The sequence below is a fragment of the Eptesicus fuscus genome, chromosome 7 (genome assembly GCF_027574615.1).
Source record: "Eptesicus fuscus isolate TK198812 chromosome 7, DD_ASM_mEF_20220401, whole genome shotgun sequence".
NCBI classification, from domain to species: Eukaryota; Metazoa; Chordata; class Mammalia; order Chiroptera; family Vespertilionidae; genus Eptesicus; species Eptesicus fuscus.
The window spans coordinates 91,908,781-91,926,774 of NC_072479.1; the positions used below are offsets into that span (position 1 = coordinate 91,908,781).

Genomic DNA, 17,994 nt, shown 5'->3' on the forward strand with positions numbered 1-17,994 from the left:
TAGTTAAGTAGGGAGTGAGTGACCTACTAGTAATAATAGCTAAAGTTTATTGGACTACAATGAAATGATGTTAGAGTTTATTTTCCTTATCATTTATCATTGATTCTCTCTTTTGTACTTTTCATTGTTGTCTCTCTGTATTGTATTCTGAATAGTTTCTTTTTTATTGAATTTATTGGGGTGACATTGGTTCCCAAAGCCATACAGGTTTCAATTGTACAAATCAACAAAACATCATCTGCCTAGCTTATATTTATTTTCCAGTTTATTGGTTCTTTCTTCAGCTCTGCTATCAAACCATTTTCTTAATTTCAATTCTAAAATTTCTACTTGTTTCTTTTTCAAATATACTATCACCATTTGACATTTTTCAGTTCCCTAACTTTTTCATGCTTCCCTTTATTTATTAGGAAATGCCAAGAACATTTGCTTTTGCTGTTTTTTTTTTAGCATCTGAGTCCAATAATTCCAATATCTGAATTCTCCGTAGACCTGTTTCTCTATACACTGTTCTATTATCTATCTCATCTTTAACTCTTTATTATGTGTCACTCAACTTTTTGATAGAATAAGATATCCAACATTAAATATAATGCTTTTGTCTTTTAGTAAATGTTAATTCAAAGAAGCATCCCAACATATATTCTAATACCATATGCTGAAGTCTGTAGAAAACTTACCTGTTCAGTGTTAGATAATTTATTTAACCTCTCAGGATGTCAGTTTCCTGAACTTTAAAAATGAAAATGGTTAATAAGTATCTTCTTGGGTTTATGTGTGCATATAAAATGAGAGAACACACATGAAAATAACTAGCATGTTATGAGGTTTAATAAATTTGAGTTTTGTTTTCCCCTATCAAACCAAATATCATCAGAATTAAAATAAAATATGGAAGTGGAAAGAAAATCCAGAGGGAGAAGCAAGAAAATTACTAATGTGTTTTAGATAATACTATTACATCTAGAGTAACGACTGTGAATAATTGGGTAGGATTTGAGGCCAGTACCTTTAAGCTATTAATACAAATTGGTAGGAACAGAATTGAATTCCAGGAATAAGGGATGACCCATTGAGGAATGATTTACTGCAAGGACTGGCCCTGTTGAGTGCCTTTGGATCAAAGACAGAAAAACTGCTGGGTACTCTAAGCAGACTATAAAGCAAAAGCTTATGAATGTTTCTTACAAGTAATTTAACACACAGCACAAGACAGTGGGTAATGAAGTACTAAATTCTGTAGAAAAGACTATAAGTGTCTCTATCTCCTGAATCCATGATCTCTGCCATTATACCGATAATTTGATTTTATACTACCGTGCACTATTCATTATCTCTTCTAGACTCGACTATATTATCTCAGAGACTTATATTTCCATTAGAGACCCAGTGCATGATTGAATCATGCACGTGTAGGGGGGGAGCTGGGTGCCTGAGAGGACAGGCACCCAGCTCCCACGCTTTTGCTTTTGATCGCTGGTGCACCAGGCCTTTCAGAAGCCTCCAGCGCCGCAGAGGCTTCTGAAAGGCCTGGTGCCTGAGCGGACAGGCACCCAGCTCCCACGCTTTTGATGGTCCGCGGTAGGACGTGAGCTCGCTGCCCCAGAGGCCCTTCTGTGCCGCAGCACAGCCATGGCGCAGACGCTGAGCTCGAGCCACCGCTGGCGTCGTGAGCTCAGCGTCCCGCCGGCCCAATTGGCCGCCACCCCAGCCACCCCGAGTCCCACCCCCCCGCGCCTCCTGGCCAATCGCGGGCATAGCGAAGGTACGGTCAATTTGCATATTTGTCTATTATTAGGTAGGATTATACCCTCCATAGCTCTTAGCTCAATGCAATCCTTTAAAAGTACTAAGTGAAATAAATCAAATAAAGCAAAACTTGTGTGTCTCTGGCAACCATCACAATACCCATGGTGACATGAGGAAAGGTGATCTGGCTTTTATAATTCCTTTTAGAGAAAATTCAAATGAAAAGCCTAGAACATACATAAGAGTGTTAGGAAACAGATTTATGCCTTAAAATAGCCTTTATTATACTACTTATAAAAAAAATACCAATTATCCAGTGGACTTTATAAAATGGCAGCCTATGTCAAAGATATACATCATCAACCCACATCTCACACCTGCAGCTACAAAACACTGCTGATGAAAATGAAATGAGGTGTATAAAAACTGCTTAGAGAAAATTATTGAATATACTGCAATCTTAGATTGAAATAAGAAACATCTTCTAGTCAGATTCCCTTACTATGCATTAGATTATGCATTATGATTGTCAGTTTCCTCTACAATAATAAGCTTAGCAGGAACCTTCTAGTTTACTTGAGCTTTTAGAGGAAAGCATTCTGTGAATACAAAATAACGCATGGGCAGTGTTACAGAATTTTAACATCATTCTTTAGTATGTGTGGAGCAGTTAGAGGACACCAGAGACCTTGTTAGCTGCTGTGTAGCTGACAAATAGGACTGAGATTGCTTCTAGCTGGAGATTCAGGAAAGGTGTCATGGAACAGGTGGTGATAAAGGAGGTCTCTGACCGATTAGTACAATTTGGATATAAACAAATGTGGTAAGGTTGGAAGTAGGATGAGAAAAAAGCAGAGGGGTTGGAAAGAGCTACACACATTGGTAGAATAAGAGAGAGTTCATTTTGAATAAAATATAATATTCATGGAAAGTAATACTAAGAAATGGAGGAGCCATATAGTACAAATTTGGGCTTTGGAACCGGACAAACCTAAGCTGAAATCCTGGCATATTTAATCTCAGTTTCCTATGAAACAGTGTTTTCTCATAGTTTTGTAAGGATAAATGGGGTATCTGTGTATGTATGTGTATTTAACATATTACCTGGCACATAGTAGGTGCTCAAATAAATGTAGCTATTGCTATTATTATATATATATTATGATATGCTATTATTATCAGCATATGGTATTAGAATGTATGTTGGGATTCTTATAATAAATACTAGAGGTCTGGTGCACAAAATTTGTGCATGGTTAGGGTCCCTAGACCTGGCCGGCAATCAGGGCTGATCTGTGGAGCGACTGGCGGGGTGATCAGGGGGCCCCCGCTGACACCTGCCTTGGCTGGCTTGGGGCCTGCGGGCCGGGGGCGGCTCCTGCATTGAGCATCTGTCCCCCAGTGGTCAGTGCACATCATAGCAACCGGTTGTTCCGCCATTTGTTCTGCCGTTCAGTCGATTTGCATACTAGGCTTTTATTATATAGGATAAGTAGACAGGTGGGAAGTCTTGAATGTAACACTAAGTAATCATCAAGAAAGTATTTAATAATTATTAGTCTAGCAATTCATGAAGTACAAGTTTTAATTGTTGGCCTTAAGTCAGGAATTAGCAAAACTTCTTTTGCAAGGGCAGATAGTATTTTAAGCTCTGTAGGTTTTATGGTCTCTTTCATAACTACTCAACTTGCTGTTGTAGCACAAAAGCAGCCACAGACAATATGTAAGCAAATGGATGTGGCTATGTTCCAAGAAAGCTTTATTTATAAAAACAAGTGTGGACCAGATAGTTTGTAGACCTCTGTCATAGTACTTCCCACGGAAATGTTTTTCCTCTTATGGACAAACCTAAAAGAATGGTATATTATACATTTACTTTTCCATATTCATATTAAATATGAATATTCTCCTCACTATGTAATTTAAAACTAAAATTTTCATTATAAAAGTAGAAATGTACTTACTATTTAAACAAAAAATAACTATGTCTAACACAAGGGCTATGCCTTGTCCACAATAAGTGTTCAATAGATGCTCATTGGATGGATAAATAAAACGTGAATAACCAATTGAATCTTTGTATTTTAAAGTAACTTTGTTTTCCTCCTAACATTTAAATCAAAAAAGGAGGGGATAGTGGAAGAATATCATGTAAGGAAAAATATCCTGTAAGTAAATTACATCTAGAAAATTAATACTTTAGAAAATTAATTGTAAGGCTAAAAGCAAGACACCCATGAAAAACACACAAGTTGTCAAAACAAGCCAGAGAAAAATTATTTGGGCAAAAAATGCAATAGGATCCCAAGTCAAATTTATAGAAAATATTCCTTTATTAACTTTTGATCAAGAATATGTTTGTATATTTTCAGAAAACAACTCAGAGACCATGTGGATCCCAGCAACAGAGAGGAATCTACAGGACTACTCCAGCCATGAAGACAGAAGAGAAGCAGTCCAGAGATGGAAGACGCTGACGTGGCCTTCCCATATTAGCAGGTAGCAGCTGTGCATCACTGCAGATTGCCCAGGACCAAACCAGAGAGAGTCGGACCTGCATTACCACCATTTGTCCACCATCCAGAACTGTAATGTCAGTGCTGACATGTACACATAAGGAACTGTTGGACATTGAAATTGGGTCTTAAAAGAACTGTTGGCCCAGAAAGAAACTCACTACAGACTGATTCATTTGCCTGTCACCATAACCATTATTGCTTGTCTCATTTTCAGTTCTTATAAGTGTATTTCTAATAGCACATGATCTCACTCATCTAGGGGAAATAATGAACAACATAGACTGATGAACAAGAACAGACCCAGAAACAAGGAGACATGGATCAGACTGTCGGGCCTCAGAGGGAGGGTAGAGGAGGGTGGGGGTAAAGGGGAGAGATCAACCAAAGGACTTGGGTGCAAGCATATGAGCCTAACCAGCGGTTAAGGACAACAGGAGTGTGGGGGCATGTGTGGGGAGGGGTGTGGGATGGGGATGGGGAGATGAGGACAAATATGTGATACCTTAATCAATAAAGAATTTTTTTAAAAAAAGAATCAAAAATAAAAATTAAAAAAAAAAAATAAAGTAACTTTGTTTTGCCCTAGCTGGTTTGGCTCAGTGGATAGAGTGTTGATCTGTGGACTGAAGGGTCCCGGGTTCGATTCCGGTCAAGGGTACATACCTCGGTTGCAAGCTCCTCCCTGGCCCAGGCCCGGGTCAGGGCTCGTGCAAGAGGCAACCAATTTTTTCTCACATCAATATTTCTCTCTATCTTTCTCTCTCTCTTCCACTCTCTCTAAAAATCAATGGAAAATATCCTCGGGTGGGGATTAAAATAAAGATGAAGTAACTTTGTTTTAGTAATGGGACATGACCATCATTTCTGAGACAGGCAGTATAAAAATCATAAGTAAAGTAGTCCAAATATCTTCTGTTTCAATATTTCCAGTGAGAAGAGCCCACTATGTACTAGTTGAGGAAGTTAATATTTAATAATTGTTTTAGAGCATTATTTAATATTCCAAATAGTTATTACATTTTCACTTTCTCCTAGCGATGTTTTTTTAAGAATTAGCAATTCTTTAAAATCTATTGAAAACTGAAACACTTGAACCTTCATTACTATCCCCAACAACAGCTGTACATATTCCATGGTCTTAACCAAGCAGCTACTTGACCAGATAAAATGCATGGTGGGCAGCTTCTAAGATGGGCCTGATTGATTCCCCCTGCCTCATGGCATTCATGCTTTTGTTAATTTCACACCCCTAGAGTGTGAGTTGAACTTGTTGATGAACTTCCAACAAACAAATACAGAAGTGATGAGATGTCACTTCTAGGGTTAAGTTACAAACAGGCTTAGGTGTGTCATCTAGTGGTCCCCCTCTCTAGATATCTTACACTGAGAAAAGCAAGTAACCACACTATCAACAGCCACTTGGAGAGGCCCCCATCGCATGGCAAGGAACTGAAACCCTCAGTTCGATAGCCCATTTGGATCCACAATTTGTCAACAACCACATGAGTCAGCTTGGAAGTGGATCCTTGCAGCCCAGTCAGGCCTAGAAATGACCATTTCACAGAGAGTCTGAAACCAGAACCACTGCCCTCTAAGCCCTCCAGGATTCCTGACCCACAAAAACTCTGGAATAATAAATATTTGTTGGTTTTGGACACATGTTTTAGAGTAATTTGCCCTGTGTGCACACATACAATATAGTTCTGAAAATAGATTTGTGTATTTCATAAAATTAGTGGTTTTTACTCAAACTGTCAATAAGTTCTAGGAAAACTGGATGGAAATCACCACCTATATAGAGTTTTGTTTGAAATCTACACTAGTCAGGAACCCATATTTACTTTGGTGATCTGGTATTTGGGCATAAAATGTTTTCCTCCTAGAACTGTAATGTCAGTGCTGACATGTACACATGTACACATAAGGAACTGTTGGACATTGAAATAGATTAGTCTTACTCTATTATTAACATCTAAATTTATATTTCCTTTGATATGCTATTATACTCTTCAAGTTATGTGAATATTCATGATGACAGACTTCACATACTGTAAGAAAAATATATTGTATCCAATTGCTATTTGTTTAGAGGAACTTTGGGAAAAGTTAGATTGCATTCCATATGCTTTCATAAATCAGATTGAAATGTCTCAGGATTCCCAGAAAGTAAATGGGAACCCCCCTCCCCAAGTATTATTTAATCCTAACTCATCTCTCCTCTTTTATACTCACAGCAGGAATAATACTTAACTGGGAGCAAAGGTTTCCATTTTTTCCCTATTCTAGAGATAAATTCTGTGTTCATATCATTGTCCTCATTTCTTCTTTATCTACCCAGTTGGGAAGGTGGGGACTGATAAGAGATGAGACTAAATTTTTTTTTTTTTAAAAGGAAAAAAAAGAAAAAGAAAAACCAGCACATCATTCAGGGCTTTTTGAACCTTATTAGAGATTTGGGTCATTTTTCTAAGAACAATGACAAAATAATAAGTCACTAAAAGTTTTTAATCAGAGGAGTGATGCATTCAGATTTGTGATTTTTAAGATGACTTTGGCTGTAACATAAACCATAAATTCAAGGAAGGAAAATAGGACAATTAATATTTTATTATTAAAATAATCCAGAAGAGTGGTTGGTGAAGGTAGAGATTAAGAGAAGATAGATTTGAGGGATAGTTGGGGATATATAATAAGTTATAGAATTACCCTCACCTCCTACTTATGACAGTTAAGAACTGGTGATTGATTGGATATCAGAGTTCATGGAGATGGTGATGGCAAGGACACCCAGGTTTCTGAATTCAGATGAGTGATTAAATAAATCATTTATTGAGATAAAGAAACCATGCATGAAGAATAAGTTTGAGGGGAAAGATATGAGCTTAGTTTTAGATATGTTAAGATTGATGCTGGTGAAGATATTCAGTAGACAGGGGATGGATGGATGGATGGATGGATGGATGGATGGATGGATGGATGGATGGATAAGTGAATAGATAGATGGATAAAAAGAAGACTAGATTATCCTGGAGTTGACAGAAGTGGTGTGGCCTGGGGAGCAGTATTTGGGAGTCCTTAGCAAGTTGATTATAACAGAAGCCACACTGTGGATGAGATCACTTAAGAAGAGAGAAAAGTAAAATGAATAGGGATGACTTTGAGCCTTGAGGAACTTCCAGCTTTTAGAACTTTCAGAAAAATGTCAGCTGTCATGGAGGATGTTAACAAAGTTCCATCTGATGGCTTCAATGTTCTTTATTATTAAAATATGAGAATATGTGCTGTGAGTGAGAGACAAGGTAGGAAAAAGTATCAGAGGTTTGAGAAGAGTAAAGGAGAGAAAGAGTGGAGGTCCAGCTTGAATTTGGTGAGCATGAATTTATGAACTTATGAATATTAATTTCATAATTATACACAGTCTGACATTGTAGGAGAAACTCTGTTTCAAAGGGTACCATAAGTGACATCATAAAAAGCTTATTTTCCTAACATAATCACTTTAAAGAATTTGTTGTATTTTTAGAAATATTATTCTGCAATTCATGTTATTCATATATTGTATAAGTAAAATTAATCTGAGGGGAAAGGAGTATAATTTGCTTTTTGTTTAAGGTATTATTTTCCACATATAGCCAAATTCCACCAATTTAAGCAAACTGAGATGATTACATTTTCAAATTGGTCAACTGTTCCTATGGGTGAAAGAATAAACTTACCGGGATTTCCCTGCAGGTACTGCGGCCCTAGTCTCCTCTCTTCACCCCTCTATAAACTAACAGTGGGTTAAAAATGTAGCGAGTACCAGTCTGCTTTACTGAATGGCTAAGACAGCGTTACAAATGCCAAATAAACAATTGCTGTTTGATAAAAATGGCTCTTATCAGCAAGGCCAGTATTTATATGTAAAAGAATGATTCCAAGGGGCTTAAAAACATTTGCTCTCTTAAATGAGCTAAACATACCCACAGAAATTATGTTGACATTACTCACTTGCTAAGCAGAGATAAACATTAGTCCTGGTCCAGTCGGAATTCTTTTAGTTTCAAAATTTTGGCAGTAAAACTCAAAAAGCTTCACCATTCATTTAAAAAAAAATATTTGGTATACGAAAGTTACAGAATCACCATCGACATGATCAATTTCAGGGTACCGGTGGAAGTGCAGTGGGGGAGGGGAGGATTATTCACCAGATGACCTTTGCATTTCAGGGTGACCACAGCCAGTAAGCACATTAGCAAATTGCATAGAGGTAAGCAAGAAGCACACTATCCTGGCATGCACCTATGATTGTGTTCTTTTTTTATCAGAGACCATCTATTCTCTTCCAACAAGACTGGAAACAGTGTTGCTGCAAATTGCTCATTAATCAAAATGGATTTATTGAGCATCCATAGTGTGCAAAGCCTGTACTAAGTGATTCAAAATAACAGGTTGCCTAGTTACCATAAAGTAGAAATATTCCCCTGTGAAGGTTAAAATTAAATGAAAAGCAGATAAGAAAACATTATCTTTGATGGCATCTGACTATTTCATAAGGGCTTTTTCTGCCATTACAGCCATTTTCTTTTAAAGATAATGGTCATTCATTCATTCACTCATTTGATTATTCATTTATTTGTGCAACTGAGTCACCGCTGTGATTATATGTGGTTCTTTTTTCCTGATACAATAAGGGGAAAATATGATTCAATATTGACTGCATAAACATGAGTCTCACACAGCAAATTACCAAGGAAGTACTGGACTTCTGTTATTCTTTATTTAATGAGCCTAGTACTAGAGCAATAGCATGCCTTACTCTGTGTAAACTCTGTAGTCATTGAGGCATTAGTTAAGATGCTCCTTGGGAAGAGCATCCCTCATTTTCTGGTTGGACTGCAAAATTTTGTTGAATATAGCCTCACTAATAAGGTGCTTCATATTTAAATTAAACCAGTGGAAATGCTGAATTTTTTTCCTTGTGGTCAGGATGAGATATATTTTGTACTAGCTCATCCTAGTTAATACATGGGACAGCCCTCAGAAAGGTAACTAACATGCATACTTAACTGTGATTTTCTGAGAAACTACATATTTTATATCTATGAATGACACTGCCAGTCACAGCCAAGACCCTCAAGCTGCTTAGCCTCTGAGATAAGCAGGCCAGGCGGAGTCTGCCCTCACAGCCCAGGCATCCTCATTCACCCCTTCCTTCTGTGTAGTATTGAGTTTGTGTGCTCAGTTTTGGTCCCCATATTTGTTCCCTTGAGCTCCTGTAACAGAGTACTCCCAACTAGGTATCTTAACAGAAATGTATTATCTCACAGTTCTGGAGGCTAGGTGCCTGACATCGAGGTTTTGGGAGGTTGGTGGCTCCTGAGGGCTGTGAGAGAGGCTTTGTTCTAGGCTTTCTCCCTGGCTTTCTGATGTATCTCTCCACATCATCTTTTCTCTTTGCATATCGCCTGTGTACAAATCTCCCCCTTTTTATAAGGTCACCAGTCATGTCGGATTAGGGCTCATCTAATGACTCTGCTTCAACTTAATTATCTCTATAAAGACCCTCTCTCCAAACGCTCTAAATAAAGTCACATTTTGAGATACTAGACGTTAGGATTCCATGAAAAGGAGCGGGGAGCAAAATTTAAGCATAACAATCTCTCTACCAGTAAAGATCTGGTCATCCCTTCATCATATCTCTTTCCTAACTCTTCCCTTCCTCCCTCCTCTCTCCTCTCTCTCTCTCTCTCTCTCCTCTCTCTCTCTCTCTCTCTCTCTCTCCCCCTCCTTCCCTCCCTCTCCTTTTCTCTCTCTCTTTCTCTCTCTCTCTGTCTCTCCTTCAGAATCCAGTTCCTGTGTGTATAGAAATCCCCATTTTCTCTGTAAGCCTATGCCATTTTATCCAACACAACTAACCAAGAACTATAAAACACATTCCCTAACATGTAACATTTTAGTTCCCTTGGCTACTTATTTCACAGATGTCGGAATCCCTAAGGCAGGAAGGGATGAGCTTCACTCTCAGCTTTGTCCCCCTTCCCTCAGGGCTGCCACTGCGTCTGTCCTGGACTCCATCATTTCTTGCTGAGACTGCACGTTGGTCTCCTCATAAATCCTCTTGCCTCTAGCCTCATCCCTGCCCAATCTATTCTCCACATTGCTTCCAGAGAGTCATTTTAAAACAAAAACCTATCAGGTCACATCCCCACTTACAGTCAGTCAGTGATTTGCTCCTGCTGTGAGGTAAAACCCAAACTTCTGCATGCCACTCTTGTTGTTATGCATTTTCCCAAAGAGCATTCCCTAGCCTGGGGGCCATACAAGTCCCACTCATCCACCCAACTCTTCCTTCTTTGAGGCTCAGATCCGGCAGCAGCTCCCTCAGTAAGCTTCCACTCACTCACTCTCTCCTACCCTCCTATGAAAACCTCATGTCCGCCTCTCTCATTGCACTTCTTACCCATAATTTTAGCACATTCTAAGCTCCTAAAGATCATGATTTGTACCTTTCACTGTTTCTTCTGCAATATGTAGCGCGATGTCCAGAACACGAGAGGCACTCAGTAAATGCATGCTGAGGGGATGAGGAACTGCAGGGTAGTGACCCACCCAGATCGATTTGCGTCCCTTTAAAAGACTCAGGTGCATCAAGAGGTGTCTCCACATCCAAAAGCCCTACTTTCAGTCAATAAAGGACTTAGTAACAAAGGGAAAACATCCATAACTCCCTGAGAAGTCAGTAATTCCCTAATAGGTCCGAACTTCCCTGAGTTCATCAGCTTGGTCAGTTGGCCCTGAGGGTACAAGGAAAAACTAAGGAAGAGGCATAGCCGAGTGAGAGACTTGGAAGTAACTGGATCCATGCAAAACCTAAGCTACAGGTTAATGGAATCACAGAGGAAGGTGACACAACCTGTTTTCCCATCCAGCCAGAAGACAGTTATGCCAATGCTCTCTTCACCCTGCTATGGTGCTCATGGAGGCAAATTCTGTAGATTTCCAGATAAGGTTCCATCTATAACTGGAACAGAAACTGCTCTGACTCGTATTCATCCCTATTCCTAGCATTAAAAAGAAAATTTCTTCCATTCTAATACTGGATTCCCTCACCCCTAGTATTCATAGTCACAACCCAAAGGTCACTCTAGGCACCGTGGGCCAGCCTCATTTCAACATCTGAAAAAGCCACTGGACTGTGACCAATAATTATGAATTAAGCCTGGGTCAGATGAGCAAACTGACTTCTTTTATACTGAATCCAGATGACTGAACACAATTGAGGAAAATCATATTCATACAAATTAATTCTTATCCCACTCAGTTACTGTGGGATTTGTATTCTCCAAATGTGGCTACAAGAACATATTCTTATAATACAACTTTATTTTTTAATATATTATTTTATTGATTTCAGAGATGAAGGGAGAGGGGGAGAGAGAGAAACATCAATGAGAGAGAGTCATTGATCAACTGCCTCCTGCTATCCCTCTACTGGGGATCGAGCCCGCAACCAAGGCATGTGCCCTGACTGGGAATCGAACTGTGACCTCCTGGTTCGTAGGTTGACGTTCAACCACTGAGCTACACTGGCCATGCTCTTATAATGTAACTTTAGTAACACATTTCCTTAAAGGGTTGGGGAAGATTAAATTCTCTCCACTTAAATAAAGGCAGCCTCTTAACTACAATGAAATTGATGTTGTCTTCTGAGGCTAAGTCATAAAATGTAGTACCTAGAGCTCTGCCTCATTCTCTAAGGATGCTTGCTCTTAGAATCCCATCACATACCAGGAGGAAGTCCAAGCTGGCCATGTCAGCCATATGAATAAGGATTGACCTTGCGACTGGAAGCTCCTGACCCTAGCAACGTTGCCCCAGTTGATATCACTTGGAGCAGAAAGAAGTTACCCCTGATGGGCCCTATCCAAATTGCAGATTTATAAGAAAAATAAATGACTGTTGTTTTAACTAAGTGTTGAGGTGGCTTATTATGCAGCAATCAATAATAAGAACATATTGCGGTACTTGGAAATGGGGTGCTTCTATATCAAAAAATTTGAGTGGCATTCACTTGGTGATTGGGCAGCAGGACAAGCTGGAAGGGCCTCCCAGTGAGTGACTGTGAAAGGCTAAATGGCCTTTGGGAGAGGATTCCTGGAAGCCCAAAGCACTCTGAGGAAGCTGTTGGTAAAGCTCAAAGGACAGAAAATGCAATTGGAAGCTCAAGGCAAGGATTCATGTGTCATGTCATAGTAGAAAGTTTGGCAACATTGACATCTGCGGTAGCATGGAAAATAGCAACTGAACCGCATGAACTCTATGATCTAGCTAAGGAGATTTCCAGGCAGAATATTTAAAGTAGAATTTAGCTTCTTCTGGCTTCCTGTGATAAAATTCAGAGAACTGCAGAGTGGCCTGCTAAAGTCAAAGGAGCCAGGAATTTCTGGGTATAAAAACAAAATTGGTTTCTGATTTCCAGCAGCTCCACATGGCAAAATAATAATAATAATAATAATAATAATAATAATAATATCTCAAATTAAGAAGGCCAATGATCAAATCTGCATGGGACTACAAAATAATCATTCCTTAACATCTAAGTAAGATCTCAGGAAGAGCCACATAGAAACTTTAAGCCAAACAGAAAGGCCCTTTAAGGATTTTTAAGGGCATACTTCATAGATCCTCTTGGTTCAACAATAGGGACTTCTAAAAATCTCAAGGACATTGTCTCACAGAAGTCACCCAATATTCAGAAGAGCTTATCTAGGATATAAGCTTTTGTCTAATGGGGTGTAATATAAATTGAAACACAAAAAGTCTACGAAGTCTTGAAAAAAATTATATCAGCTTGACCTGGAAGGAACAGAGATAGTACACAATGAAAAGAGGTCTTTTGACTGCTCAAATTTTAAAGGCAAGAAACAGGTGAGAAAGACACTCAGCTGTAAATATGGGTTGCTTTTTATGGAAAAGGAAGAATGACTCAGAGGCTGGAACCTAGAGCCCCAGAGAACAATTCCTATGCATAGGATTGACCCTTAATCAAGGAACTGTGTCTGATTAGCTTCATAATAGCTGCAGACTGTGACTGCCGTGGGCCGTTTTCCCTGTGTCTGAATAGGAATGTCAATTGTGGCTTTCACTAGCTTACTCCACTATTATAAGTGGGGTGTCTAGGAGAGGAGACTGATAAATTGTGTCTTTAGTTCACAGGTCATCACTGCCAAGAGCAAAAGTAATCAAGGACCTGTACCATAAGAACAGTACCACGGAGAGTCATGCACCTAGGCAGTGTCGTTCCTATGAGACCTCTTGACAGGAAGTTAAGAGACTTCACGTCAAATCCCTCTGACTTACCAGAACTTACTTCAAAATGCAAACAAAACAAAACAAAACAAAAAAGAAACAGATTATCATGATTCTATGGGGGAATTTTCATGTTGAAAATATTGTGGGAAATTATGAATGACATATCTTCACATACACAAGCACGCAGATCGAACTGTGAGTAAGACACGTTACCAGTTCTTGGGGAAGGGGCTCTTGCAATTTCTAAGGAGCAGGGTTTCTTGGTAACTGCTGTGTCCGTGAGATCACAGAGAAAGTTCTCGTTTTCTGAAGGAAACGTATCCAGAGAAGCAGATGGTACAATTTCCATAGTGTAATTCCTCTTCTTTGGATAGGATTCCTGAAAGGAAGGAGAAAAAATAAAAATAGCTTTGTGATAAAGACAGCCTGTGTAATGTACAAAGCTAGGAAAGATAATCGGGCTCATCAGTTCTCCCAAAAGTGATTGACAGGGGATGATTCACCTGTTTGAATCAGTTATGCAATCATGTTACTCCAGTATTATCAGCCATCTTTTTAGCAGGGTCTCTGCAATGTGGTTCCCCTGAATTTATCACTGAACTAGTCGAGTTCAGAATCTCTTGTCATGATCTCTCTTTATAATATATGTCTATTTTCTAGCTGTGGCCTAAACTGTTGTTTAATGAACAGTCCTTCCCAAGACTCTGCTCCTTTGCCTGCTTCCTCGAGATAGGCATGAGACTCCGTTTTGGTCAGTTGGATATAAGGGGAAGTTTGCTGGAAGGGTTCTGAAAACTATCTTCCCCAGAGAAAAGAAATGCAAGGAGGCTGCTTCAGAGCCTCGGCCCTCAGGTTCCTCCTTCTGGATGCAGTTTTGATGCCTGGTGCTAGGGCAGGGACATTGTAACCATAAAGCAATAAGCCTAAAGTCAGAAGGTAACAGGTCAAGAACAGCAACAGAAGGATAAAAAGAGTTTGGGACCTTAATGACCTCATAGAGCTACTCAGGTAGCCCCAGGGCCAGGTTCCCCAGGCTTCTGAAGTTCCTAATACTTGAGCCATTGCTATTTGGGTTTTCTGCCATTTTGAGGTAAAAGTATTCCCACATAACACATTAGTATTTTTCTTTGTGAATAATGCTAACTAATATGCTAAGGTCACTCCTTGCAAGTTAGAATAAAATTAAGGTCCAATTCTATATTACTGATTCTTCACTATATTCTAATAATTAGAATTTATTTCATTTTACAAGATCTTAGTTTCTTGTATAGGCATTAACTGAGCAACACATATTTATTGGGCATCATCACATATAGCTAGGACTCTGCTATTCACTGAAGATTTTTTAAAACTAATAAGAAATAATCCTTGCCCTCAGAAAGGTCAAAGTTTACTAGAGGAAAATAAAACCAGATTATCTGCATTGTGAATTTAACAATTAACCATGTTTTGTTTTTGATATCTGTTACCTTTATATAGTATAATTCACTACCAAAAGAAAAAGACAAATAAGAAAAAAATAAAATAAAATAATTTCAAAAAAAAATTCCAAGGCATATCCAAGGGTTGGTAAAGATGTAGCACCAGCTCCTGTTTTTCCCCTATAATATTTACAGTACAGAGAGTAAGTTGTCAAGGTCAGTGCAATTGCTTTCGGACCATACCAGACCCTCACACATCAAAGAGTCAATTATGTTCACTCTACTCTATTGAAAGCAGGAAATTGGGAGTAATTTATTTTTAACAACAAAGGGTGACAAAACAGAAAGCGTCCAGAGGAAAGCAATCAGGATGGCATATGATTTAAAAACCATGTCACAGAAGATATGATGAAAGGGCTGCAGCGTTCCAAGCCAGAGGAGCCTGACAGCAGGGCGACAGTGCTCTCAGCATGTCTGAAAGGCTGCCCCTCAAGAACTATCCCACAAAGTGGGGAAGGGGACAGGTTGCTGTGGTAGATTTATTCTAACATTCTTAAAGGCAGAATAGCCTGGCCGGTGTGGCTCAGTGGTTGAGAGTCGACTAATGAACCAGGAGGTCAGAGTTCGATTCCAGATCAGGGCATACACCTGGGTTATAGGCTCGATCCCCAGTAGGGGGCAGGCAGCCACAAGATGATTCTCTCTCATCATTGATGTTTCTATCTCTCTCTCCCTCCCCCTCCTCTCTCTGAATAAAAACAATTTTTTTTAAAGGCAGAACAAAGATGGATATTTACAAGTCAAGGAGGGAAAATTTGGGTCAATACAAAAAGGAATTTTCTATGAGTTGATAATATTGCTTATCTTTTGGTTAAGTTGGAATGCTGTGTTTACTAGTATAAAGAATTATGAGCATTTTAAAAGTCTTGAAAAATACTCTGGAATCTAACACAATGGAATGAGTTGATTTGCTTTCCTCTCAAAGAGAAAGGATATACACTTATTAGAGAAATATTAAAAACCATAAAGAAGAGGGAAAAAATCACATTGTACCCAGCCTGCTCAGATAATTAACAGTAACGTTTTGGTGGTGATGCATTCTGACTGCTTCCCTCTGTAAATGTGTGTGTCAACATGCGGGTGTGTGCAAAAGAGGGAACAAATATTTTAAACAATAACAAAGTGCTTCTAAGGAAGGACCATCATTTCTCAGTGGAATAAACGTCTGAAGTACACGATTTCCTTGTGGAAAGTGAGAGCCCTAAGGAAGGAGATGGTAAAACAAAAATAGGGAAACTTATGCTTTTGTAATCATATTGTCAGGAAAGAAGGGCATTCAACAAAATACCTGACAAGTATCTCCCAACAGAGGATGGATATGTGAGATGATTAAAATTGCATGTGGCCACTACTCCGTTTAAGAGAGAGAATATTACCATCGGAACTCTCCCCCTCCCCCCATCCCCCTTTCCATCCCACCCAACCCTCCCCAACCAACGCTAAATCCTGTTCTGAACTTGTTTGTAATGCCCTGGATTGTTGTTAAAATTTAAACTTGGATTTTTATTTACAGGTTAAGTGCCCAGGTACTCTTGATAGTAAATCCTGGTAACAGACCAGAGGAATTAAAATAACTGGCTCAACAATTTATGACTCACCTTCAAGGGTCCATGGTACCTCATGTAGCAAAAGTGGGCTCTAATCTAGAGAGCAGTTTGCTTTCTCCTTGGTATTTAGACTCCATCTTTGTTCTAATGCCCAGTTCCAGGATCCCAAATGTGTTTCTGTGCTTGCTTTGTTTTAATAGCAGCATGCCTAAGACTGTGTTCTCTGTCTGGTGTTTGCCAGCTCTCTTCTGAGGGACAAAGAATCCTTTCCCTGAATCCTAACCAGGTCCCTAAAGCCCTGGATTCCTTACTTCACAGCTCCTAACTGAGTGTGAATCTATAATGCCTAGACTTACTTAGTTGGCTTTATCCTACCTGCTACAGTTGATTGCACAATGTGTGGATCAAATAGTACTTCTTCAAAAAGACACATACTGAAAACACGGAGTGAACTAAAAGAACATTATGTTCCCCCAAGAAAAAAATAAACAATTAGCATTTAAAAGTCTACAAAGTATATTTTCAAGTATATTTCACTTTTATATAAACTGTGTTCCTATAAAAGTTTAAAATCATCAGTGGTAGACCAAATCTAACAAATCAAAGTTTCTTAGTGACTAAAGTAAGGTAATATTATTCGGTACAGAAATGAGTTACAAAGATTCAGAAATGAGTTATAAAAATTCAATTGTTCTCTAAGGGGGTATAAATATAGATTAGCAATACCATGAAAAAATTTAGTAGCTACAGCTCACAGAATGAGTCAGAGTGTAATACACCAGTTAAAGACATAATGTGACTTTGGCTGATTTAATACAAGTATGATATTTGGACTAGAGAAAGTAACAGCCCTCCCTTCCCCTGTGCTAATTAGAATTGGGAATGATCTGATTTAGTAACTTCATAAAAGATAGATTAGCAGTATTATATTGGCCCTCTGACTTATGAAAAACCTTGGCAACAACCAGGGTCCCAGGTATGGATGCCGTTTCTCAAAAGTACCAATGGTGCAGCTTTTTATCAGAAATAAGGTGACGTGGAGGCTTTTCTAGACGACTTTGACAAGGCATCTCCAAGAACTTGCCTCTAACGCAGCTCTATTCTTAACCACACGGAGGAAACCGAAGCCGCTAAACCAACACAGCAGGGAGACCACACCTGGGCACTCAGCTGGCAGGTTCTGGGGCCCACATTTCAGGAGGTGCAAAGACCAAGTGGACTATTTTCGCTGGACGTTGATAAGGAAAGTGTTGAGTGTCAAACCCATGTCATGTGAGAAAAGATTGAAGAAAGAGTGCATGGATACATGTATCACAAGTACTTGGAAAGCAGAAGGGTGATGCCAATTGATCTCTAAGGGGGTATAAATGTGCAGATGGAGAGATGGTAACAAGGAGACAGATT

The 17,994-nt window shown here is 39.1% G+C and overlaps 1 protein-coding gene across 4 annotated transcripts in view; it reads right to left on the minus strand.

Moving 5' to 3' along the window:
* ANKS1B (ankyrin repeat and sterile alpha motif domain containing 1B) overlaps nt 1-17,994 on the minus strand; it is an 808,746-nt gene that overhangs the window by 546,186 nt on the left and 244,566 nt on the right. For all 4 annotated transcript variants that reach the window (XM_054719390.1, XM_054719389.1, XM_054719388.1 and 1 more), the window contains exon 10: nt 13,776-13,941. In XM_054719390.1, the coding sequence (XP_054575365.1) occupies nt 13,776-13,941 (166 nt within the window). The remainder of the gene's footprint in view (nt 1-13,775; nt 13,942-17,994) is intronic.